The sequence below is a fragment of the Aspergillus stella-maris genome (genome assembly GCF_047715825.1).
Source record: "Aspergillus stella-maris strain CBS 113639 unplaced genomic scaffold BDV14scaffold_67, whole genome shotgun sequence".
NCBI classification, from domain to species: Eukaryota; Fungi; Ascomycota; class Eurotiomycetes; order Eurotiales; family Aspergillaceae; genus Aspergillus; species Aspergillus stella-maris.
Window position 1 is genome coordinate 114,693 of NW_027396861.1, and position 22,013 is coordinate 136,705.

The 22,013-nt window shown below is 51.2% G+C and overlaps 8 protein-coding genes across 8 annotated transcripts; 4 read left to right on the plus strand and 4 right to left on the minus strand.

Annotated features, from left to right (window-relative positions):
• Positions 1–631: 631 nt before the first annotated feature.
• BDV14DRAFT_203962 (DNA-directed RNA polymerase II core subunit RPB2) lies at positions 632–7,020 on the minus strand (the record flags this gene model as incomplete). Its single annotated transcript, XM_073774406.1, has 11 exons — positions 632–794; positions 844–4,548; positions 4,883–4,961; positions 5,011–5,413; positions 5,462–5,976; positions 6,023–6,116; positions 6,162–6,396; positions 6,445–6,551; positions 6,602–6,837; positions 6,893–6,947; positions 6,994–7,020. 11 exons carry the CDS (start codon positions 7,018–7,020, stop codon positions 632–634), a joined length of 5,619 nt encoding a protein of 1,872 aa, XP_073624214.1.
• Positions 7,021–7,358: 338 nt separating this feature from the next.
• BDV14DRAFT_203963 (putative TOM core complex subunit Tom6) lies at positions 7,359–7,575 on the plus strand (the record flags this gene model as incomplete). Its single annotated transcript, XM_073774407.1, has 2 exons — positions 7,359–7,460; positions 7,522–7,575. 2 exons carry the CDS (start codon positions 7,359–7,361, stop codon positions 7,573–7,575), a joined length of 156 nt encoding a protein of 51 aa, XP_073624215.1.
• Positions 7,576–8,429: 854 nt separating this feature from the next.
• Positions 8,430–11,412, plus strand: BDV14DRAFT_211210 (transcription factor domain-containing protein; the record flags this gene model as incomplete). Its single annotated transcript, XM_073776044.1, has 3 exons — positions 8,430–8,507; positions 8,784–9,308; positions 9,355–11,412. 3 exons carry the CDS (start codon positions 8,430–8,432, stop codon positions 11,206–11,208), a joined length of 2,457 nt encoding a protein of 818 aa, XP_073624216.1. The 3' UTR covers positions 11,209–11,412.
• Positions 11,413–12,911: 1,499 nt separating this feature from the next.
• On the minus strand, positions 12,912–14,932 carry BDV14DRAFT_128532 (nicotinate phosphoribosyltransferase). Its single transcript, XM_073766042.1, has 5 exons — positions 14,718–14,932; positions 14,581–14,664; positions 13,909–14,528; positions 13,425–13,860; positions 12,912–13,365 (listed from the first exon to the last, which is right to left on the minus strand). Exons 1-5 carry the CDS (start codon positions 14,824–14,826, stop codon positions 13,151–13,153), a joined length of 1,464 nt encoding a protein of 487 aa, XP_073624217.1. The 5' UTR covers positions 14,827–14,932; the 3' UTR covers positions 12,912–13,150.
• A 419-nt stretch (positions 14,933–15,351) lies between these two features.
• BDV14DRAFT_192412 (sugar phosphate isomerase/epimerase family protein) lies at positions 15,352–16,533 on the minus strand (the record flags this gene model as incomplete). The annotated part of the gene is made up of 7 exons (XM_073771636.1): positions 15,352–15,457; positions 15,507–15,679; positions 15,728–15,830; positions 15,877–16,035; positions 16,089–16,226; positions 16,285–16,378; positions 16,431–16,533. The coding sequence occupies 7 exons, from the start codon at positions 16,531–16,533 to the stop codon at positions 15,352–15,354; spliced, it is 876 nt and encodes a 291-aa protein (XP_073624218.1).
• A 226-nt stretch (positions 16,534–16,759) lies between these two features.
• On the plus strand, positions 16,760–18,648 carry BDV14DRAFT_211217 (glutathione-independent formaldehyde dehydrogenase). The gene is made up of 9 exons (XM_073776045.1): positions 16,760–17,109; positions 17,160–17,185; positions 17,236–17,279; positions 17,332–17,505; positions 17,556–17,585; positions 17,635–17,730; positions 17,783–18,179; positions 18,242–18,314; positions 18,370–18,648. The coding sequence occupies exons 1-9, from the start codon at positions 16,993–16,995 to the stop codon at positions 18,607–18,609; spliced, it is 1,197 nt and encodes a 398-aa protein (XP_073624219.1). The 5' UTR covers positions 16,760–16,992; the 3' UTR covers positions 18,610–18,648.
• A 123-nt stretch (positions 18,649–18,771) lies between these two features.
• Positions 18,772–20,356, plus strand: BDV14DRAFT_180973 (putative PHD finger domain protein). The gene has a single exon (XM_073769984.1). The coding sequence runs from the start codon at positions 18,977–18,979 to the stop codon at positions 20,204–20,206; it is 1,230 nt and encodes a 409-aa protein (XP_073624220.1). The 5' UTR covers positions 18,772–18,976; the 3' UTR covers positions 20,207–20,356.
• Positions 20,343–21,863, minus strand: BDV14DRAFT_180975 (RPC34 RNA polymerase subunit family protein). The gene is made up of 2 exons (XM_073769985.1): positions 21,458–21,863; positions 20,343–21,408 (listed from the first exon to the last, which is right to left on the minus strand). The coding sequence occupies exons 1-2, from the start codon at positions 21,706–21,708 to the stop codon at positions 20,580–20,582; spliced, it is 1,080 nt and encodes a 359-aa protein (XP_073624221.1). The 5' UTR covers positions 21,709–21,863; the 3' UTR covers positions 20,343–20,579.
• Positions 21,864–22,013: the final 150 nt, after the last annotated feature.

Genomic DNA, 22,013 nt, shown 5'->3' on the forward strand with positions numbered 1-22,013 from the left:
TATTAGACTTCAGAGTGAGACTGAGGTGAGACCTTTCCTAACAAGGCCATTCTGGATGAAGGGGGGTATAGCAGTGCTGCGGTATAGAACAATGGATTGACTACCAAGGATGAGTACCTATTGTCAGAGAGACCGAGCAGCTGGAAAACATGTTTGTCTTGTTTTGACGATTGCCATGCACAAGCAACAACATTGGACCATCTCGCAGCGTAGATCACGATACATCGACAGCAGCCTGATAGGCGACAGGCTGGCAAACTCTGCGCGTCATGCAGACACGGCTCACTGACGAGTTCTGCACTCTGCATTCTGCACAATTCCCTTGTCCCAGACTCCCAGTGGACGCCATCTGCTTCTAACGGGGCACTGACGACACTAGATGCATCCAGCATCCTTCAGCTCAGCTGCTATCCCGCTTCTTAGCGTCGGTTACTCGGTTCTACCTTCAGACACGGCTGAACAAATCTCTTATTTATTGTATCATAACTAATAATACCAAGCAACTATATCCGCGACCGCGTGCGCCAGGAAATGCCAAAGGCTGTTTTTACTTGTATCCCCAAAATATAGACATTATAACACCGCCTGGGAGTGAAACGAAGAAGAGAGAAAATGTTGTACAGATGACCCCTCACCGCACGGACACGCCGGACCGGTTGGTAAACATGCGAGCCGAGATGTTCATCGCCGCTAATTCTTGGAACAGAAGCTTGGCTGCATATGGGATATGCACCTGAGAGATTCGGTGCTTGTTGTTGCAGAGTCGGCACTCAAAGAGGCCCTTCTTCAGTTTCCTGCCACATGGTTAGCTCATCCTCAACCAGCCAATAAAAATGCACTTACGCTATCGGGGTCATCAGCCCGCAGTCATCGCAGATGTGGACACGGAATGGGTCCGAAACATCGAACAATCGCTCCTTGAGGAAGGCGCTGGCGCCGTGCGCAATCATACAGTCACGTTCCATCTCTCCGAATCGAAGTCCACCGTCGCGAGCACGACCTTCCACAGGCTGCCGGGTCAGAATCTGCGTGGGTCCACGGGCACGCGCGTGGATCTTGTCGTCCACCATGTGTCGCAGACGCTGGTAGTAGGTCGGGCCCAGGAAGACCTGCGCTACTAATTTCCGTCCAGTGTGGCCATTGTACATTACCTCGAATCCACGCGACTGGTAGCCGTGTTCGCGGAGAAGACGTGAGACAGAGTCCACCGTAACATCAGTAAACGGCGTAGCATCACCTTCGAAACCACGCAGTGAAGACACTTTACTCAGTTGACACTCGATCAAATGAGCAATTGTCATACGGGAGGGAATGGCGTGCGGGTTGATGATAAGATCGGGTGTAACACCTTCGCGAGTGAACGGCATGTCTTCTTGTCGGTAGGTAATACCGATAGTACCCTTCTGTCCGTGACGCGAGGCGAACTTGTCTCCAATCTGCGGGATCTTGGTAGTCCTCATGCGCACCTTGACGAATTTCAGGTCATCGTTGCTAGTCGACACCAAGACCTGGTCGACGATACCGCTTTCCGTGCTTCGCAGTGGCGTCGACACATCGAGCTTGGTGTGAGCCTTGGTGCGTTGACCCAACTCCTCTGCATCAGGAGCGAGTGGAGCCGTCTTGCCGATGATGATATCCTCTCCCGAAACACGCACACCGGGAGCGATAATACCATCCTCATCCAACTTGTCGTAGGTTCCCTTGCGCATGCCGATCGTGTCTGAGCGCATGGGCTTCTCGAATCGTTCAACAACTGTCAACCCGACCATCTTCTCGCTGTCTGTGTATGTACGGTAGAATAGACTGCGGAAGAGACCACGGTCGATACTGCTCTGGTTCATGATAACCGAATCTTCCTGGTTGTATCCGGAATAACAAGCAATGGCGACAATCGCATTCTGTCCAGCAGGAAGCTCACGGAATCGCAAAAATTCCATCGATCGCGTTGTTGCCAGCGGCTTCTGCGGGTAGTACAGAATGTTCGCCATGGTCTCCATACGCTGGTCAAAGTTGGTCAAGAACACACCCATAGCTTGTTTACCCATAGCAGATTGGTATGTGTTACGGGGAGACTGGTTGTGATCGGGGAAGGGAATGATACTGGCGCAGACACCGAGAATCATACTGGGATGAATTTCGCAGTGGGTCCAAGTATGGGCTTTTTGACTGAGAACGGATCGCACACGCTTGTTAATGTCGTGTTCATCCTCTTCAAGCTTGTATCCTGCTTGAAGTTGTTTCGAAATTTCCAAATCCTCTGGCGTCATGACGATCATGATTGTTTCCTCTTCTTCGGCGTCGACGTATTCAACAACCCCTGACTTGACGAGACCGTCCCAGCCAAAGTATTGTTCTCTGCGGTCCTCTGGATCCATGTCTGCCGGCAGCTCCTTATCTTGTTCAAGTTGGCGAATGTGCTCCTTGTTCAGGACGAGGTTGCCGCTGTTCTCACTCTTGGGGTCGTTGTCGATAACGTAGAGCGGTCTGCAGACACGACCAGCATCGGTGAAGATCTTGAACTCTCGGTCACGAATGTCACGGATCAAACTGACTTCGTGGGAGATCATGTTTCGGCGACGCAAAGATTGCATAGTCTCAACCAGATGAGCGGGATCACGGTGAACACCAACCCAAACGCCGTTGACAAAGACCTTAGTGGCGTTTGGCGTGACTTGAGGTTCAAACTCTTCAAGGACTTCCATGTTCCGCTGGATCATAAAGTCGATAATGGGCTCGCTCGGAGTACCGACAGTGATATAACACATGAGTGCCAAGTTTTTGACCAAACCGCAAGCTTGTCCTTCAGGAGTTTCGGCAGGACACACTAGACCCCAGTGAGTGTTGTGTAGTTGACGAGGCTTGGCAATCTTTCCGTCACGACCAATGGGCGTGTTTGTTCGCCGAAGATGCGACAATGTAGAGGCGTAGGTATAACGACTGAGCACTTGCGACACACCGGCCTTGGCACTGGCTGCCTTCTTCTGCTCTCCCCAGTTACCAGTGGCAAGCGCGTACTTGAGACCACCAGAGAGAGTGCTGGCCTTGACACCAATGTTGAGGTAAATCTCACGGTTCGTCTCGACGCAACGTTGCACGTATCGTTGAAGATCGCGAGTAACACGGGTGAACAAAACACGGAAAAGGTTGGCAAGCAACGGACCAGCAAGATCAAGACGCTTCTTTCCAAAGTGATCACGGTCGTCAACGTCGCGACGTCCGAGGGCACACTGAAGGAGTCTGTGAACCATATACCCAAGGAAGAACGCTTTGCGAGTTTCGCTACCCTCGCTCTGCGAAATGTGAGGCAGCAGCTCCTTCTGCATAATTTCTCGAGCATATCTGACACGACGCTCGTGGTTCAAGCTGGACTGGGAAGAACCACGCTTGGCAATGTAATCCAAAGCAACCTCACGGTCTTGAATAACGAAACCTTCCTCAATACAGGGCTTCAACATCTCAAGCATAGCAGTATCATTTCGGTCGTAGCAAATGTGGTTGAGAATATCCTCATCAGAAACAACACCAAGAGCACGGAAAACAATGACGATGGGAATGTCAGCCTTGATGTACGGCAGGGTTGATCGAATCGTAGAACCAAATCCACCTCTCGCACTGTCACCCTTCTCAAACAGCTTGAGAGCCAACTGCGAAAGCAGCCGCGAGCCCTTTTCGACGGCACTGCGAATTTCAGCACTGTAGCTGACTGGGCTCGGCGCGGCCTTTTTGAAGACCTGGACAGTGTTTCCGGCACTGCGCTCCTGCGCAATCAAGACCTTTTCACTTCCGTTGATGATGAAGTAACCGCCCGAGTCGTAGGGGCACTCGTTCCAGTTGTAGAGAGCCTGCTCGCTCAAATCCTTGAGAATACAGTACTTGGACTTGAGCATGATAGGCATTTTTCCAATGAAGACAGTTTCTTCCTTGGCCTGGTCCGGAGACAACTCCTTTTGCTCCCACTGAAGATATGTCCCCGCCGCTTTCCGGTCCTCGTTCGAATCCATCATATCGTCATCGTCGCGATCAGCTACCAGACGCTCTCGTCCCTCCATAATCTTCTTTGTGATGCCGAGATACAACGGACTGGCGTAGGTGAGGTTACGAAGACGGGCCTCTTGCGGCAACATAATCGTCGTTGCGCCATCACCTTCAGTGACTGACGGTCGAGAAAGCATGACGGTTCCGAATTTCAGCTCGTATCGGCGGACGACGACGGGATCGATTTCATCTTCGGCAGGCGGTAGAGTTTGATCGAGTGTCACTTGTCCTTGTTCCTCTACCAATTCTTGCATCGTTGATGAGATGAATTCATCGAAAGAGTCTAGCTGCTGCGACACAAGACCCTTGGTGTCGAAGAACGATGAGATCACCGTCCAGCAGTCCTCCGACGTAATTCCCTCTTCTAGCTCATCATAGTACTCCTCATCGTAAGCCTCGCCATAGTCGGCCATCTTGTCGGTATCGGTCTTTCGACCTGGGGTCGAAAAGTCGAGGTCGTTGAGCGCAAAGGGCGCGACGCGCTCGGCGAAAATCCGCTGCGATCTGACTGCGCTACCGAAGAATTTTCGTCAGATGTCTGTATCAGCAGAAAGAAGGCGAATAGTTGGCGAAATCTCAGATGAATGGAGTTGAAATGCCCCAGCCCGATCCAGGATGGTGAGCAACACAGGCTTAATGAATGAAAGACCGGTCACTTGGCCTTCGAGATCTAACAAAGCGCCACTAGCGGCTCAGCCCCTGGGGGAAGGCGGTGAAGTGGAAGTTAATTGCCACGTGATTCGGCAGGCAGATAATCTAGGCAGACACTTATTGGCCTCAGGCAGCATCGTACTACAAAGCGGACCAGGAATTGATCATCATATATAACTTTGGCTGGCTGTTTTACAAAAATTGCAACAATGTTTGCAGCATCTCCTTATGATCCTTTTGCCCTGGTTCATCTTCCGCAAGACCCTCGGTTTGTTCTGAGCGGTATTAGTATGCGTAGGTCAACAATGACTGCAGACAACTGACCTTGTAGTGTGCTCCGAATGAGCGACAAATCTTCGTCTCGATCTGACAGGATAGAGACAATCTTCTTCTTCGCACCATCGTCTTCCGCTACCAACCATGCTAGGATGACATCAATGAGCTGCAACGAGAAAAGGCCTGCGTCGAATCTCCGCGACAGCCATTCAGGCTCCATAATTTCCTGCTCTTCCTTGGTAAATCGCGTTCGCTCTTTCTTGATTATGTCCTCGACCGGCGACACTCGTGATGCATAATCACGTCTCAACTTGACGAGCTTATCAATCTTCTCGTAGTCCTTCTCCATAAACTTGGCTAGTGTGCGAATGCGCGCCGCTGAGCTGCCGGGTAGGAGACGAAGTAGTGACCCGAAAATGCCTAATAGGTGCTCTGTTATTTGGCTCTCTTGCTGTCGAGGAGTTAGCGGTCTGCAGCTAGAATGAAGAACGAAACCGACCTTCTTCATGAACATGCCAAACACGGTCCGCAAGCCTGCCGCCTCGACCAGCCGCTCACAAGCCGCCGCACCTCCAAGGCCACCTAGAGCGTGATCTAGAGTTCGAAGAGCGCGGATCTTGCTAAACTTTCCTTCCTTCAGCATAATCTGTGCTAGCTCAATACCTTCTCCCTCTAAGAACTTTTCTTTTCCAGCATCATTGTCAACAAGACACGTTAAGCAGTCGAACAGGTTCTCGGCGTATTCTTCCTCGTCCGAGTCCTTCTCAGGGTCTCGCTTTCGGTACTGGCTCAGTAGTTGAAGTAGAGAATCTACCCCATCCAAGCCGATAAACCGCTCCTGATTCTTTGTGTTGGATTGCAAGAGAATGGCTAGAATCTCCGCCGAATATTGCTGATTTTGACTCACGGGCTTTTCTTTCTTCTGTATCCGCGCAAGAAGCCATGGCATTGTATTTGAATCCTGTCCAATCTTCTCTGCAATAGATGTCTGAGACGCGAGATTCTCGAGTACACCTAGTTCTGTCAGTCAATGTCTTTGTGAACTACCATGCGCACTCACCAAGAATATAGTACACTCCAGCCCTGTCGGCATCTGATTCTTCATTGAAACGAGACAGGTTTTGGGCAAGCAGTTCAATGAGGTCCGCGTCCAACTGAGAAGGTTAGTATCCGTGTTGGGGTGGAGGTTATGCACGTACCATTGCATTGACCAGATTGTCCCAGTGTTCCTGCTCCGCTTCCACATCTTCATCGGTCAACTCACTGATGATTTGAATTGCGTCGATGGCGATATCGGCATTTTCGTGAGATAGTAGAGATATCAGCGATCCCACGCATCCCAGCTTTGTGAACTCAGGGTAAAGGTCGGTATGTTCCGAGAGGATAGACAAGCTCTTAATCTCCGTATCTAGATCGGCTTCGGAGGCCATGAACCTGTTTTGATCAGCCTTGCCGCGCTAAAAGTCCATCCAAACAACATACTTTTGAGGGTCGTTCTCAAACTTCCCACGCAATTCCGCATTCTTGGATATCTTCTTCTCAAAGTTCAGCGCAAAGCGCCTCAACCATGCGGCATCGAATTTCTCGTTCTGCCAGAGTCAGCTTACAGCCCATAGTCTGATAGCGACGAGCTCCGTACCGCCACCTCCCCTTGATCTTGTTCATCAATATAGTTCATAGCTTGCGCCGTCTCGCGCTCCATCCCTCCGCCGAAAAAGCGCCCTTCTTCGTCATCGGGAATATCTTCGGCGTCGAAATCAGGCGGAAGCTCGGGGCCAGCAAGTCCGTCATCCTCCTCCTCATCTTCTACCATTGGCGCCTTGCCTGATTTGACGTCGCCATTCGCTTCCAGTTTCGCGGCTTTGTATAGTTCATCTGAGCATGTGCTTTAGTAACTCGGTCGCGTTATGAACTATAGCTTCGAACGTACTAGGGTCTTTCGTAGGGTCTAACTTTCGCTTCGCGCTCGCCGCTGCTAGTGGTTTCTTCTTCGTCAGCAATGGTCTAACATATAAAGAGTATGTCACTCACTTGGAAGAGCTCATCGACGCTTGTCATGGTTGCGGGAGGCTGTTCGTAATGAATGCCAATACACAAGTCAAAGGACGGATGGCGCGTGAAGGGACCAGGAACTGACTTTCAGGTACCTTTTAGCCTGAAGGAAAAATTAATTTGAATTCCCAAAATCGAGCGCTGTTTCTCTGTCAAAGACGTGTGCCGCGAAGCTGTCGAGGACAAATACTACGGTTGGCGCAGAAAGCTCGAAGCGCAACGCCAAGCATCCCCGAAAGATTTCTCGGAACAGCTTTCGATCTCCGTCATTCTTCTGCCTGTCTACACCTGCCACTCGCACTCCGAATCATCATTCTAACCGATTATCATCGCATACCGTCGCCATGGCCCCCAAGCACTCCGAGAAGAGCTTCCTCAGCACTGCCTACGAGCAGGTCACCTCCCCCGAGCACACCACCATTGTCCGCAGCGTCATCGTCTTCGGCGTACGTTCACCGTCCTAACATCCTCTCTACTATTCATTTCAACTCACTGACAATCTTATAGCTTGGTGTCGCCTTCCTCCACAGCAGCCTTTCTGAGCTCCTCATGCCTCCGTGAGTACAAACCGTTCACCCACTGCCGCCGTCGCCGGTATTCTTGTCGCGCGTTACTGACCATCATAAGTACTGTTTAAATAAAATATCCTACCGCATCGATAAAACCCTCGAGCCGTGCAAATCTTCTCATCGCGTCGGTTGAGAACAAAAAACTTATAACTATGAAGTTCTGAACGACACCTTTTCATTCTCGAATCGGAACGTGTATTATATGGATGATGTTTTTCTTGGGAAGGCATGCGCTATGTCGTCTGGCGTTATTATAGAATAATTGAAACAACATATTGATTCTCCCAATACGCTTTCCACCCGCTCACTTTTCTGAACTGCGGATTCGATTGGCCAGGTATCCTTCTCTGGCCTTCCCCAATGTTATACTCCATTCAAGCGCCTCCCTGTCTGGCTGACAGACCCTTCGAAATCACATAATGCGTTTGATCAGTATCAAATCGGCATACGCGTAGCCTCACAAGTAGCCCGGGTGCCAGACAATTTCTTCATTCCTACTCTCAGCTGCTTCCATCTAGCAATGACCAAGGGTGACTCTATCACCGCTGAGCGAGCAAGTTCAAGCCTCTTACGGTGGCGATCACATAAACGTGCAATCAACCTCGAAGATTTCATCATCTAAATAGTACCTTCATTAGACCCCTGTCCATATGTCCTGCTCTGTTATTACTGTTGGTGATAGTGTCTGCCTCAGGCACACTTCGGGAGGACTATCGGCAAATGGCCTCGTCTAGTTCCAAGGCTCACCCTCCAACGCCCACAACGAGTGGAACAAACCCTCTGGCCCAAACTAGCGCGAGGCCGCGTGCTCCCTTAAAGGCGAAATCCACCTCATCCCATTGGCCCATGAACAATGCCAGCAAAATTGGCGGGGAAGCCCGCAAATACGGAGGATCCCCCGCCTCCACACTGGCCACAGGCGCAGTGACCGACGTTTCTGCTGAGCTGCCTGTGCTCTCGAGTTTCTCCTTACATCACTTCAATGCTCAAAGAGACGACTGCACCGTCGATACCGCCTTTTGATATCGGGGGGAACTTTGCGCTTATGGATTAACTGTTTGACAGCGCCTCCTGCACTCCACCGTTGATCTTACCAATGTTCCGCATGCGCCTGGCCAACGAGAATCATTCGCGGACACGATGCTGACAGGCAAGCGCAAGCAGTCTGCTGCTGGGTTCGCAGATGAGAGACCTCCTCAGGCGAGGAGATACAGTAACGTCCTGGACTACAATGCGCATACGCCATGGCTTCACGAACCCAGGTTTTCCGCGATGCGACGGTCAGTAGGGACTCGGGGGCACGCGGATTCGCTCCCGCTAGCTAATATGGTGTCAACGGTACAAGATTTACTAGACCCTGATTTTGATCCTTTGATTGCGATACTGGATGATGAACCGCGCTTCCTGAAGCCATTACCGTCCCGGATATCAGCGGAGGATTTGGAGTTTCTGCGCTTTCGGGGAGCGCTGGCAATTCCTGAGAGCGGGCTGCGCACTGAGCTTTTGCGGTGCTATATCAAATGGGTTCATAGCTTTTTGCCGGTGTTGAACTTGCAGGAGTTCCTGCGCGCCATTGCCGAAAATGACCCGGAGGGGGGTATTAGTCTTCTGCTCTTTCAAGCTGTGATGTTTGTGGCTACGGCTTTTGTGGATTTGAGGCATCTTCAGGCAGCGGGATACACCACCAGAAAGGCTGCGCGCAATGCATTCTATACGCGGTTACGGGTATGTTCATCCCTATCTACTTGAGCTATAGATCTGACTGGTGCAGCTACTGTACTCGCTTGACTGCGAAGAAGATCGTATAGTCGTCGTCCAAACCCTCCTTCTCATGACTTACTGGTCCGACCACATGAATAACCCACAGCGAGACATATGGGATTGGATCGGTATCTGCAGCACGAATGCGCATTCGATAGGACTAAACAGAGATCCGTCAACAGCGGACATGGACATTAGAACAAAACGGTTGCGAACGCGTTTGTGGTGGTGCTTGTTCTCGCGCGACCGACTCATTGCTATGGGGCTTAGGCGCCCAACTCAGGTTAATGAAGGGTCGAGCAATCTCCCAATGTTACGACTGGATGACTTTGACTTTGAGCCGTTCCACCCAGCAGTGATCGAGCAGTTTCACTGCCGGCAGCTGGAAGATCCGTCGCATCAGAGGCGCCTCGCCACTATGTTCATTGAAAAAGCAAAGCTATGTCAGTGCATCGGCCGGGTCCTATTCGCACAATATACCCCATCCCAGTATCAGTTCGGCCTGACTACTCGAACAACCATTAATCTTATCCCGAGACATGCATCAGAGTCTGAACTGGCTCGGTGCAGTCAGCGGCTCGATTCATGGCTTTCTGCTCTACCTCGCGACGCCCAATTTATACCTGCATCAAAAACAAACTTCAACGACGGAGAAGATGTATTACTTCTCCACGGCGCCATGATACGGATGCTTTATCATGCCACCGTCAGCGCCCTTCATCGCCCATGGGCATACGGCTCCAACAAGGACCAGACAAAGTCTCGTCTCGAGCTAGCCAATGCGGCACGCACAAAGATGCAAGATGCTGCTATTGGGATCACACAGATCATTCAGGGTCTAAACCAGCTCAACCTCACTCGGTACCTCCCTCAATCCGGCGTCACCGTCATCCTCCCCGCCGCCGTGGCCCATTTGGCCAACTCCATGTCCAACGACCCTACTCTTCGCGAAAACAGCATCTCCAACTTCCAGCGGTGTATCCAAGTGCTACAGGGCTTGAAAGAGATATATCCAGCCGCTGATATGGAAGTAGCCAACATCGAGGCAGCCGTGAAAGCTCAATCTAGCACAAGTGCCCTGCTTCGAATAATGCAGTTCAATGGTTCTCCTCTACCGGAGACTCGCACTCAGCCCCAGCCACACAAACATTCCATCTCCAGTGTATCCCACATCCCCTCACCTTTCGACGACGACCCACCGACCCATTGGACACCACCCGGCGAAGAAAAAGAGCAAGAACAGGATACCGCGCATCCAATCCTCCACCAACTAGGCCATGCCTCACCTACGCCCCCACCAAACCCATCCTCTCCCACCACGAACCGCAACAACAGCATCTCACAAGCACAACACCAACACCACCAACAAAGCCAACCCACACCACCAAACGACTTTCCTCCCCAACCCACATCCACATACACAACCCACAATAACCCAGCCCAAGTCCAACCACCATCCGGCGCACCAAGAGCCCCCGACCCATTCATATTCACCGACCTCCTCTCCCTCTCCCCCACAACACTAGCCTCAACATTCACTCCATCAAACCCCAACACGAACTCCTCTGCAGGACCAGACCTAGACCTCGACTGGACGGGCGAGTTACTTCGCTGGGCAGACGCAAACCCAGAATTTTATAGCACGGAGAACAACCCGAATGATCCATTTACTCAGAGTCAGGTGCGCGATATCTTTTCGTTTCCGACGGGGCCGGGGGCGAGTCCGCTTGCTGGTCCTGGGGATCTGAATCTGGGAGGTGGCAATGGAGGTGGACTAGGGAGGACGGGGAGTTTGAGCGCTGGTATAACGGGTGATTTAGATCGGGATTTGGGATTTGGGGATGGGGATGAGGATATGTTTTAGGTAATTATGGTTTTGGCTGTCAGCGTTTGTGTTCTCGAGCGTCTTTTCTTCTAGCTGTATATTCAGCTACTACATGGATGGACCGTAACCACCAGTACCAATTTCCTTCTACCTGAAACAGGTACCACAGTGGGGCTGTGCCTACCCGCTACCTACCTATACTGTACATAAAGCTTAACAGGAACAGCTAGAGCCCCCATCCACCATCATCTTGATCTTCCATTTGATATTCGATATCCCCCCTTTGCAACAATAAAATGGCCACCCGCGGCAAACCACCAACCCTCACCCGCCCAATAACACCCCCAGACCCAACCCTAAAACCAACCCCGTCCCCAAAACCCGCCATCTCAAACCAACCCCCTACGGCCCCGGCTCCTTACAAAACATCAAATCCCTAATCCGACCCCTCTCAGCTGTCAAAGCAAATTCCAACCCATCAACATACCTAATCCCCATAGACGCACAGTACACGCACGGGTTAAGCGATGGAATCCACCGGCTCCTGGAAGAAGTCAATCGGGATTCGCAGACCCTCCTTGAGGACGAGGAGGGACAGTATTTACCAATTGGATATGGCGATCCAATGTGGGGTTTCTATGCGTTTGTTGTTGATTATGACGACGATACGCTTTCGGGCATTCCACTTGCGATGGAGAATCTTGTGCGGATTATGAGGAGGAGTATTAGGGCTCAGACGACGGCTTCTTATGCTGATGAGGCCGTTCGAAGGTTTAAGATTGATGTTGTTACGCATGAGGCTTTGTTAAAAGGCGCATCGACTGATCGTGTCCGTGAGGAATTCAGAGCTCAGTTGCGCCATCAACGTCTTCTTGGTGAAAATGGTATAATTCGTGGCGCGGTCCGGAATTACGCTTGTTTTGTATTGGATCAGTCTACTGTTGTCATGTTATCTGATCTAAGTCTGGTTCCAACTCTGAGTCAGGAAGTTGCAACCCTTGAGGACGCAATGGAAAATTGGCGCCTGTTCAGAGAGAAGACGATTACCCTTGTTGATGCATGGTGGGAGAGGGTCTGCCTATAGGGGCGTGGACAACAGTCCGATTACGGACCTCGCATACTTCTATAAAGAAGTTTCGTCTGGTTCGAGTAGTCATTCGATGAGGGAGTTATGGCCGATGAAGAAGGGGCCGCTGGGGGGTTCTGAAGGGGAGGCATGATAATGAGAATGCGATTGAGAAATATTTGAATCGCCATGGAACTGTCATTAAGTGAGTTCAGTATAAACCGGGATACGGATCAGGACTCGAACTCTGACTCCTAAAACGCATATAATCGGATGATGGGGACGATAGGTAAGAACAAGCGATGGACCTCTTCGGCGACATACTCTTCCATAGGTACGCAGCAAGACGGATGGTGATGGAGAGAGCAAATCGACTCCGGGCTATGGCCACTCGCTCTTCCATACATCGCCGTTTATCTGTCCTGACGACTATTTTGTGCCATTTGCTATCTATAGGTGCGAACAGGAACCGCATGCGGCCTTCCTCGTACCCTGATGACCTCTGTGCCGACACTATAGTTTCGTTGACTGGGCTTAATGGCTTGAATGATCGTGGTGCGCTTGATTACTTACCGTAATAGAAGAGATCTAGTCTCCACAGAGCCGTGGGCTTAGGTAAAAGAGATTCGGGGTTTATTATGGTTGATTCAGTGGGGCTTCGTAGGGGGGGTGGCTTCCTGGATTATCTAGTTGCATAGTCCCTTTATTCTGATCTTTTTCTGTAGCTCCTAGAGCATTGGAGCCATGGACAGCTACTTTGGTATATTGTTCGTGAGCGTTTACTCCCGTCTCCAGGAGCCTCCAATCATGGTATTGTACGGAGTAGATCTATTCTATACCTTTCCACCACCCTACCCATTTCATCTTGCTTCGAGAGGTATATTGAACAAATAGATATGGAACAGAACACGGCCATCACTTCCGCCACCTATTCTTCTCATCACCTTCCTCCCACTCATGCTCTACATAGCCAAGTCTCTGCTTCACAGACTGCACCGTCTGCTTGTCTCCTGTGTTCTTGCCCATGTTGTCGCTGAGCTTTACGGCGGGTCGGCCGTTTGCACTGCTGATCTTGATGACGATGTTGAGGGGTGTGGACTTTTCGTTTGTCTTGGTGTTGAGAAAGTCATCTACGTCCTTGTTAGCTTGTTTTCATATGATGAAGAGGGAGAGGGAAAGGTAGGCCTACTGGTAAAGAACGTCCCGACACCAAATACAGGCTTAAAGCCTGCTTCTTCAGCGATAACCTTGTACTCGAGACAGTGTTCAATATTCAACGAGTCCGAAAACACAACGGTTTTTGTACCCGTAATTCCCTCGTTATCGTAAAAGTCGCGCGCCATCTTGACGAAGTATGTTGGGTCTCCTGAGTCTTGACGCACACCAGTGTAGACCTGTGCGTAGGATCTGGGTTGAGCGTCGGGGTGGTTGCTTTCTAATGGTGCGGACATGGGAGGCTTTGTTTCAGCCTCGCTTTGGATGCTGGATTCGGTGGTTGTGCTGGCTCCTGATGCGGTTGTTGCGACGGCGCCGACGCCGGCGGAGGTGTATGCGGGAATGGGCTTGCGGAAGGCGTCGAGGAAAGCGGGAGTGCCGAAGGTGTCGGTTAGAGCAATTCCAAGGACCTGTTGACATGTTAGTTTTGCGCTTTACGAACGGGTTATCGATCGTACCCCTTCACCGAAACAGCCTAGCCAGTACTTCAATGCCAACTCATTTGCGTTCTCATAGTCGTCTGTGATAGCGGCGATAGTCATGTACCACTCGTGGGCAACCGTTCCGACGGGATCAACGTCATATTTCATCGCAAAGTGCACGTTACTGCTACCGGTGAAAATACCCGGTACACCCTTCGCCTTTCCCTCTCTTGCGGCTCGACAGAGTCCCTTCATCACCAAGTCCTGGGTATGGTAGTCGCGACGCCGCCGGGTTCCAAATTCTGAGAATGTGCAACCGTTTTCTAGCAAGACATAACCCTTACGGTATGCCTTTTCCTCCTGACACTCGTAGGTCCAGTCCTTGTCGCTGAACATAAAGTATGCCTGGCTGGTAAGGGCCAGCAGCGGGATTTCATAGAGGATTGTGTCCACCCATTTTCCTTTCACCACGTATTCAATATCTCCAAAGTCATTGTCACTTCCTGTATCCTGGGCGGGCGTGAACTTGACCTCGACCTGTTCTGAAGGCTTAAGGCGGAAGGTTTTCAGGAAATCGAGGTAGGCGTTGTTGAAATAAGGGCAGCGCTTCTTGAGGAAGTCGATCTCGTCGCTCGTCACGCGGACGTTCGCAAGCTCTGAAGAAGTATGATTTAGTATGCGACAACAAGACATATAAGAGCAACGTACTGTCTAGTTGAGCTAGGATCCATTTGTATGCACCCCGCGTCAACTTCATGTGAGGGGTTCGATTCGTGAAACCATAGGTAACGTCTGCCGTCGTTAGAGAAACCAAAAGAAAATATGGGTATGGAATCAGTACATACAAACATCTGAGAAATATTTGAGGATCGCGCATTGCATAGTAAGCTTGTACAGATCTGTATCAAGCAGGGAGTTGATCCCCTCCGGAAGCGGGGTAGAAGAGTCGCCCATGATGAAGTTTCTGCGCAAGACTGCGGGGGTTGCAATGGGCCTGAACAGTATATGATGGTATCGCAGATCAGATGAGGATCATGCGCAAGAAATCTGACGAGCAGCAGTACAAGAGGAGTGGAGAGAAGACTGAGTCAAAGAGCATGAAGTTATTTGAGCCGCGGGGATGACTTCCGAAACGGGTAGGTTTGCACAGTTTGCATGTGATATGGAGGGGCATCAGAGCGACGTCATGGGGATATTTTGCCTGGTATAGCTGGTGAGGAAATAATACTCCGTTGGTTTCATTCGCATGATCACGCAATATATTTCATTCACCAATCTACATGTTCTTCGTGCTGTTGTTGAGTGGTGGTATGGCTCGGAGGTACTGCGAGGTGCGACATCGGCAGGAGCGCCGGGCAAAAGCCGAGCCTTTCTTCCCGAGTGGGGGTCTGTTTACTCTACACTGATCTGAAGATGGGGGACAAGATAACCCAGAGTTCTTTTATCCGTCTTTTTGTTTCTATATCTATTATGATCTCACTACTGGCCAAGAGCCTTCTTGAAAAGCGCCTCCAGACGCGCTCCCTCGTCGTCTGCTAGGTCTCCATGGCTCTGTGCACTGTTGAAGGGATGGTATGGGAACGGACTACATCTCGTTAATATCTGGCTATAGAGGGTAAGCTTGGTTCGCTCACCCATATTCCGGAACGAAAATAAGGCGGCCATTGGGATCGGTCTTGTTCTTGTGCTGGACAATCCGGACCCAGAGCTTATCGAAGAATTCCCGTTCCGCGTTGAAGATTGGGTTCAGCGGCTCGGGGCACTGAGAGGCTTGCGTCGTTCCTATGCGAGTGTGGATGTGGCCGACCTAAACGGTCAGAAAAAGTGCATCCGGACCGGGTCATATAGCACTTACGTGAGGAATGACGCGGTCAAGAATTTCTTGGTCCTCCTCATTGATGTCGAGCAGCCGCTCGCATGCAACAACCCAGTGTGAGATGTCGGCAGTGATTGTAAGCCTATTCAGTCAGCGAGATACTGTATGAAACCCGGATAGGAACATACTCTGGCACTCTCTTCAGGATATAGTCCGCGGCATACGGTGTGAAGAGCGATCGGTTGCGGTGAGTCTCGTGGCACACTCGCCCATCGAAGTCTTCTTCCTTTTCAACTTGAAGGGCCTTCTTGTAAAAGGCAACGGAGTCGTCCCAGCTGAAGTGGTCACTAGCACGGCATTAGTGACTGAGTTATATTTGGAGAGGGTTCCGAGAACGTACGCTCCTGACTGCGCGTTCACCTTGACTGGCTTAATTATGTTGGCGAGTCTAAGCTGCGAACGAAAGAACTCGGCGTGGTCGTCTGAGGTCAGTCCGCGAGGGCGTTGTCCGATATAAGAGGGCCAGGATGAGAAGATACTGCGCTTGTTAGTCAAATGTTCGTTAGATGTCCCCATGAATCGAACCGGCTACTGACAGAGCACTGGTCTCCAAGCCAATCTCGTCGCAATTCTTGCGCAGAAGCTGAAGGTCTTCGGGAGTCTGGCCAGTAAGATCAACCTCGACTCCGGCTTCAATTTATTAGCCAGTGTCCTTTGTAGGCCTCTAGAAGGTTTAACAAACCATATCCGTGAGCCTTGAGCTCCACAAACTTCTTCTTCCACTCGGACTGTTGGGGACCGGGCTCAAGACCCCAGAGAGTTCTGAAACGCGAGAGGACAACCATGATTGCAATGTGAAAAGTTATTTGCTGAGAAGCACAGGGGTCGCGACTTGCGAGTTCTCAAAGATAAGTATAAGTAGGCCATTTCTAAGGGGAAAGTTACTGTATTGATCGGATTCACGATTCCGATTGACGCCATAGTGCTAACAAGTAATTCTCCCCGCGCTCTCCCCCGCGGACCCGCCATCACCCCCACTGCCCTGATCATCCGGACCCAGAAGAATCTTGACAAGACCCCTGGCACTACCTGCAGGCGTATCGATTTCCATTTCCAGTATCTTTCCTTTCTCGGAATGCCAATACCCTGCGGGGAGAATGTCCTCCCCAGTCGCCGAGAATGTCAATTTTCCCCGATCAACTCCGCACCCCGCACGCCTTCATTTAAAGCTACAGCTGTCTTCCACTGCTTGAGGGGAAAGGTGGCTTTTCTTTTCAAGAGATATTCTCATTACAGCAATCGCAATGGCGTCACGAACTATGAAAGCTTTGAACTACGTTGGACCTTTCGACGTGAAGGTCCAGGAGGTTCAGATGCCCCGGTTGGAGCATCCCGACGATATTATTGTCAAGGTCACCAGTGTATGTTTGCTTTTGATCTTGCAAGTTTCGCAGTAACTAACAGTCCTCAGGCAGCCATTTGTGGCTCGGACTTGCAGTGAGTTTGTCGTGTTACAGGCGATGCGCCAACATACTTATTCCATCCAGCATGTACGAAGGCAGAACCGCAGCAGAGGCAGGGATCACATTCGGTAGGTTTACCATTTCCATGCTTCCACACTCCCAGTATACTAACGACCCCAGGCCACGAGAACCTAGGTATCGTCGAGGAGCTCGGAGAGGGAGTCACACTGCTCAAGAAGGGAGACCGCGTGGTCATGCCGTTCAACGTTGCTGATGGACGGTGCCGGAACTGCGAGGACGGAAAGACTGCTTTCTGTACTGGAGTCAACCCCGGCTTTGCTGGTGGCGCTTACGGTTCGTCTACAAAATGAGTCGAGCATTTGGTCCGTCGCTGACAGTTACAGGATATGTTGCTATGGGCCCCTACCGCGGAGGTATACTCACCACTTACCAAAACTCGGTGTCGATGCTAATAGCTCGCAGGCCAAGCACAGTACCTCCGAGTCCCATACGCAGACTTCAACGCCCTCAAGCTACCACCTGGAACGGAGAACGAAGCCGACTTCATCCTTCTCGCAGGTACGTTCTCATACCTACTATTCAGCGGGACACCTACCTAACCATCCAATAGACATCTTTCCCACAGGCTGGCACGGAGTCGAGATTTCTGGCTTCCAACCTGGTGACACCGTCGCTGTCTTCGGTGCCGGCCCCGTCGGTCTAATGGCCGCCTACTCAGCACAGCTCCGCGGCGCATCCCGAGTGTTCGTCGTCGACCGCGTCGCCGAGCGCCTGCGCGCCGCTGAGAAGATCGGTGCTATTGCTGTCGACTTTACAAAGGGTGATACGGTTGAGCAGATCATTAGCCTCAATGGCGGAGAGATGGTCGATCGGTCGATTGATGCTGTCGGATACCAGGCTGTTGGGAAGGACAACTCCACTGAGGTCCCTAACATTGTGTTGGAGAACATGATCAAGGTTACCAGGGCTTGTGGAGGACTTGGTATCCCTGGACTCTATGTGCCAAGGTACGTTCCGACACCTAAACCTACCTGACGGGGAACATGGTGGCTAACGTGAAGTGATACAGCGATCCCGGCGCTGGAGACGCAGCTGCCGCCAACGGAATGATCAGTCTCAGCTTCGGCAAGCTCTTCGAGAAGGTAAATATGATTCTCCCCAAGACAAACCATCACGTCACTAACAGCTTGTCTACAGGGCCTCACAATTGGCACCGGCCAATGCAATGTAAAAGCCTACAACCGCCAACTGCGCGACCTGATCATCGCCGGCAAAGCACGACCAAGCTTCGTCGTTTCACATGAGATTAGTATCGACGACGCGGAGACTGCATACCACAAGTTCGATAAGCGCATTGATGGGTACACAAAGGTTATCATCCACCCAAATGGCGGATTCCAGGATAGAGCGCCGCCTATTATGGGGTCGCAGTTGTGATTGGTGTATGAGTTAAAAGGCGTTATGATGATATGAGGAGTTGTGTACAGAGATGAAGCTTGAGTTTAGCATTTTCCTAAGAATAGTGACCACTATATATGTTTTACCCTCAGCCGCTAGATGCAGCCTGAAACCTTGACGTGGCACGTGCGTTGTACAATAGTTCCACCACAGCGGAACAACTGTTCCTCCGCCAGGGAATCTTTAGACATTCCGCGGACCAGATCAACCATCCAACATTCAGCCATCGCCCAAACGCCTGTTGCGAGTTTTCCATCTCGCTTCTCACTTCACCGCTGTCGCGACTACACTGAGAAGCAAGTGACGTAGATTCACACGAACCGACAGGGCCACAAGGACTACGAAGATGGCACACGGCCAAGAGGATTGCGCTTCGGTACTCGAGCAGTTCGTGCACGATGTCGCGAACATCCCCGCGGAGATCAACCACTTGATGGAAGAAATACAGGCGAAGGACAAGATCATGCAAGAGTGTCGCGCCACCATCAACTCGCGCGACGCAAGCATACAGAAACACATCAGACTTCAGGGAAGCCTTGTCTCTCACCCCAAGGAAGAAGCATACTCGAAGGCTATATTGCAGAACCTCGACCGGTCAAGTCAAATACAAGACGAGAAGATTCAGCTCAGCGAAAAGGCATGCATCCTGCTCGACCGACAAATAAAGAAACTCGACGTCAAGATCCGCGATCTACAAAACGATGGCGTCCTCTCGAATGATCCTCCCATTCCCTCTCTCTTCAACAATAAAGACCAATACCGCGACCCGCCCAAGATCTTCTTTCCCGATTCCTCCACAGACTCACAATCCTACTCCTCCCCTCTAACCGCATCCTCCGGCAACGCCAACCCCCTAGGCGCAACGCAACGCCTCAACCTCTCCCTCAACCGCTCCCACTCCACCTCCGCACTGAACTCCCAAAACGCCGCGCGCTCTTCCGCCCCCGCAACACCCGCCTCAGCTGCCGCACACTTCCAACAACGCCAGCGCGAGTCCTCCGCCGGCGCAGTCGACTCCAAACGCCGCCGCCTAAACGCCTCACTGGGCACTCTCCCCGCCGCATCCTCAAACCTCCGACAGTCGTCTCTCGGTCCTGGTACCCCCAAAGCCGGAACACCAGGATCTAGTCGCGCCGGCAGCGCCGGGCCACGGACAGGCGGAATTATCAAAAAGGCCCTAACCAAGAAAGTCGCGCCCCACCAACAACTCAAGAAACTCAAATCCCTCAACGTCAAATCCACCAAGCGCTCCTCAAGCACCAGCCGCCTCAAAGCGAGCCTCAAAAAATCACCCTTCGGCAACGACGACGACGAAGACGACTCGATGCTTTCGAGCGCCGAACTATCAGACTCCGAGAACGGCGATACACATCTAGACGATGATGACGAGGACGAGGGTAATGAGGATAGCAAGGTTTATTGTACGTGTCGGACTGTGAGTCATGGTGATATGGTTGCTTGCGATAATGATGATTGCAAGTTCGAGTGGTTCCATTGGAAGTGTGTGGGATTGACGAGGGAGCCTGTTGGGAAGTGGTATTGTCCTGATTGTTTGGCTGCGAAGGGGGCGGAGTAGATGTTATTGATTATTATATGGAGTATTAGGGCGTTAGGTGGGTTGGATTGGGTTGGATTGGGTCGGGTTATACCTGTTGTTTGATTATGAGTTATGATATCCTCTACAATGCAACCATGCACTACTGAAGCAGTATGTGTTGATATAGTTCCATATTTTCCGATACGTAGTTAACTGTAACTGCGTATTCCCACATATCTATCTTAGTGCGATGACAGACCATAAGTCAAGGACATAAATAACCCTGTCCCAAATTAAAATCAAATGCAACGCCATCGCTATGCTCATTTAAACCATTTTTGGATCCTCCAGTTCCCATCCACCAATCCTAACCGGACTAGCCAAATCCAGTCTCACCAACTGTGAGGGAAGGCTAGAAAGACAACGGCCCCTTCTCATGAATCCACGTCTCAAAATACTCGCAATTCTCAGGACTAACAGCCCCCCCAGGAACACAAAGATTAAAAACCGGGCAATGGCCACACGGGACCTCCGTCATACCATTCGAGACAAGCCGGTCATTATCAGCGGCTGTTTCTTCATCCGTTTTGCGGGCCTGCGATTGCTGTCGCGCTTTGACTTGTTCGGGGTTCTTGATAGATTTGTAGACTTCGCCGTTGTTTAGCGCGACGAGTTTGTTGTCGTAGCAGAGCATTTCGAGGAGCTGCGTTACGGATTCTTCGCCCAATCGGACGGGGGTTATGCCGCTTGAATTAACGGCTGCTGTGAGGGCTGCGACGGTGGGGTAGCCCGAATATCCGGCTGGGTAGGGGAGGTATTCCTTTTCCTTGGACCCAGCGCCAGTTTCCTTCTTCGTTCCATCAGCTGCCTTTAACCGCTTCGCCCGACTCTTATCACCAGCCGAAACCTCGTACCAGCTTTTCCGCGCAACTGTGAATTCGAGGAAGCCGGAGACAACACCGATGAAGTTCTCGTCTAGTACACCGTCCGTGAACCATGCTCCGCCTGTGACGTCTTCGCTTGGGGCTAGCCCGGCAAGCATGTACATCTTGCGGCTGGGAAATTTGACATTGTGTAGTGATTTGATGTAGTTCTTGCCCTCGAGGGACTTTAGGCACCGGTCGAGAATCGATTTATGAAGGTTTGTACGCTGTTGAATTGCGCGGACCCAGATGCCGCTGCGGCCCATGGAGTGGATTACATTGTAGACGAGGGATTCGTCGGGGGAGAGGTTCTGGAGTCTATACAAGTCAATATATTACCCATACATAGATGAAGGAGAAAGCATACTTCTCAGCATCCTCGCGCGGAATAATCTTCCATGCAAGCCGGTCATTCTTCTGCAGAAGCCGCAGCAGCTTCTGGTCGACGAGCGACTGTGTGCATTGAAGGAGGAGAGCGAGGTCATTTTTGGGGATGATGTCGAGACCAAGAAGTTCTTGTTGGACGAAGAGGTGGTCGCTGGAGAAGTTGCTCAGGCAGGCGTCGTAGAGTTTAGAGGCGAGCGCAGCGATTGAGCTGCCAGACCCCGCGGAGGTCATGTTCGGAGATGGGATGGAGATGCAGTTGGAGTTGGAGAGTGTTGTGTCGGTCACCGCAAGGGTTGGTAGGATTTCATGTTCAGATGTCCATTGAGAGTATCAAGCGATGGCTGAATATTGTGAATTTGACTGTCAGAGAAAATGCGCAAAGAGTGAGTACTGAAAGTAATGGTGGTGAGGGCAGAAAGATGTTTTTTGGCGGAGAACCCAGATCAGGACTAGTGCCAACGTTTGACTCATAAAGAGTTTAGCGTGTGGAGCTCATGTTGGTTCATGCCTTACAGTTCAGGCCGCAAGTCTGGACT

Bases quoted from the DNA above. Each gene is read 5' to 3' on its own strand.
- BDV14DRAFT_128532 (XM_073766042.1), bottom strand. From the start codon at position 14,826: ATGGGCGACTCTTCTACCCCGCTTCCGGAGGGGATCAACTCCCTGCTT. The intron at 14,529-14,580 runs GTACGTTGCTCT...ATACTTCTTCAG, and splicing joins GATCCTAGCTCAACTAGACA to AGCTTGCGAACGTCCGCGTG. The intron at 13,861-13,908 runs GTACGATCGATA...ACATGTCAACAG, and splicing joins TAGGCTGTTTCGGTGAAGGG to GTCCTTGGAATTGCTCTAAC.
- BDV14DRAFT_211217 (XM_073776045.1), top strand. From the start codon at position 16,993: ATGGCGTCACGAACTATGAAAGCTTTGAACTACGTTGGACCTTTCGAC. The intron at 17,586-17,634 runs GTATACTCACCA...AATAGCTCGCAG, and splicing joins TATGGGCCCCTACCGCGGAG to GCCAAGCACAGTACCTCCGA. The intron at 17,731-17,782 runs GTACGTTCTCAT...ACCATCCAATAG, and splicing joins CGACTTCATCCTTCTCGCAG to ACATCTTTCCCACAGGCTGG.
- BDV14DRAFT_180973 (XM_073769984.1), top strand. From the start codon at position 18,977: ATGGCACACGGCCAAGAGGATTGCGCTTCGGTACTCGAGCAGTTCGTG.
- BDV14DRAFT_180975 (XM_073769985.1), bottom strand. From the start codon at position 21,708: ATGACCTCCGCGGGGTCTGGCAGCTCAATCGCTGCGCTCGCCTCTAAA. The intron at 21,409-21,457 runs GTATGCTTTCTC...TGACTTGTATAG, and splicing joins CCGCGCGAGGATGCTGAGAA to ACTCCAGAACCTCTCCCCCG.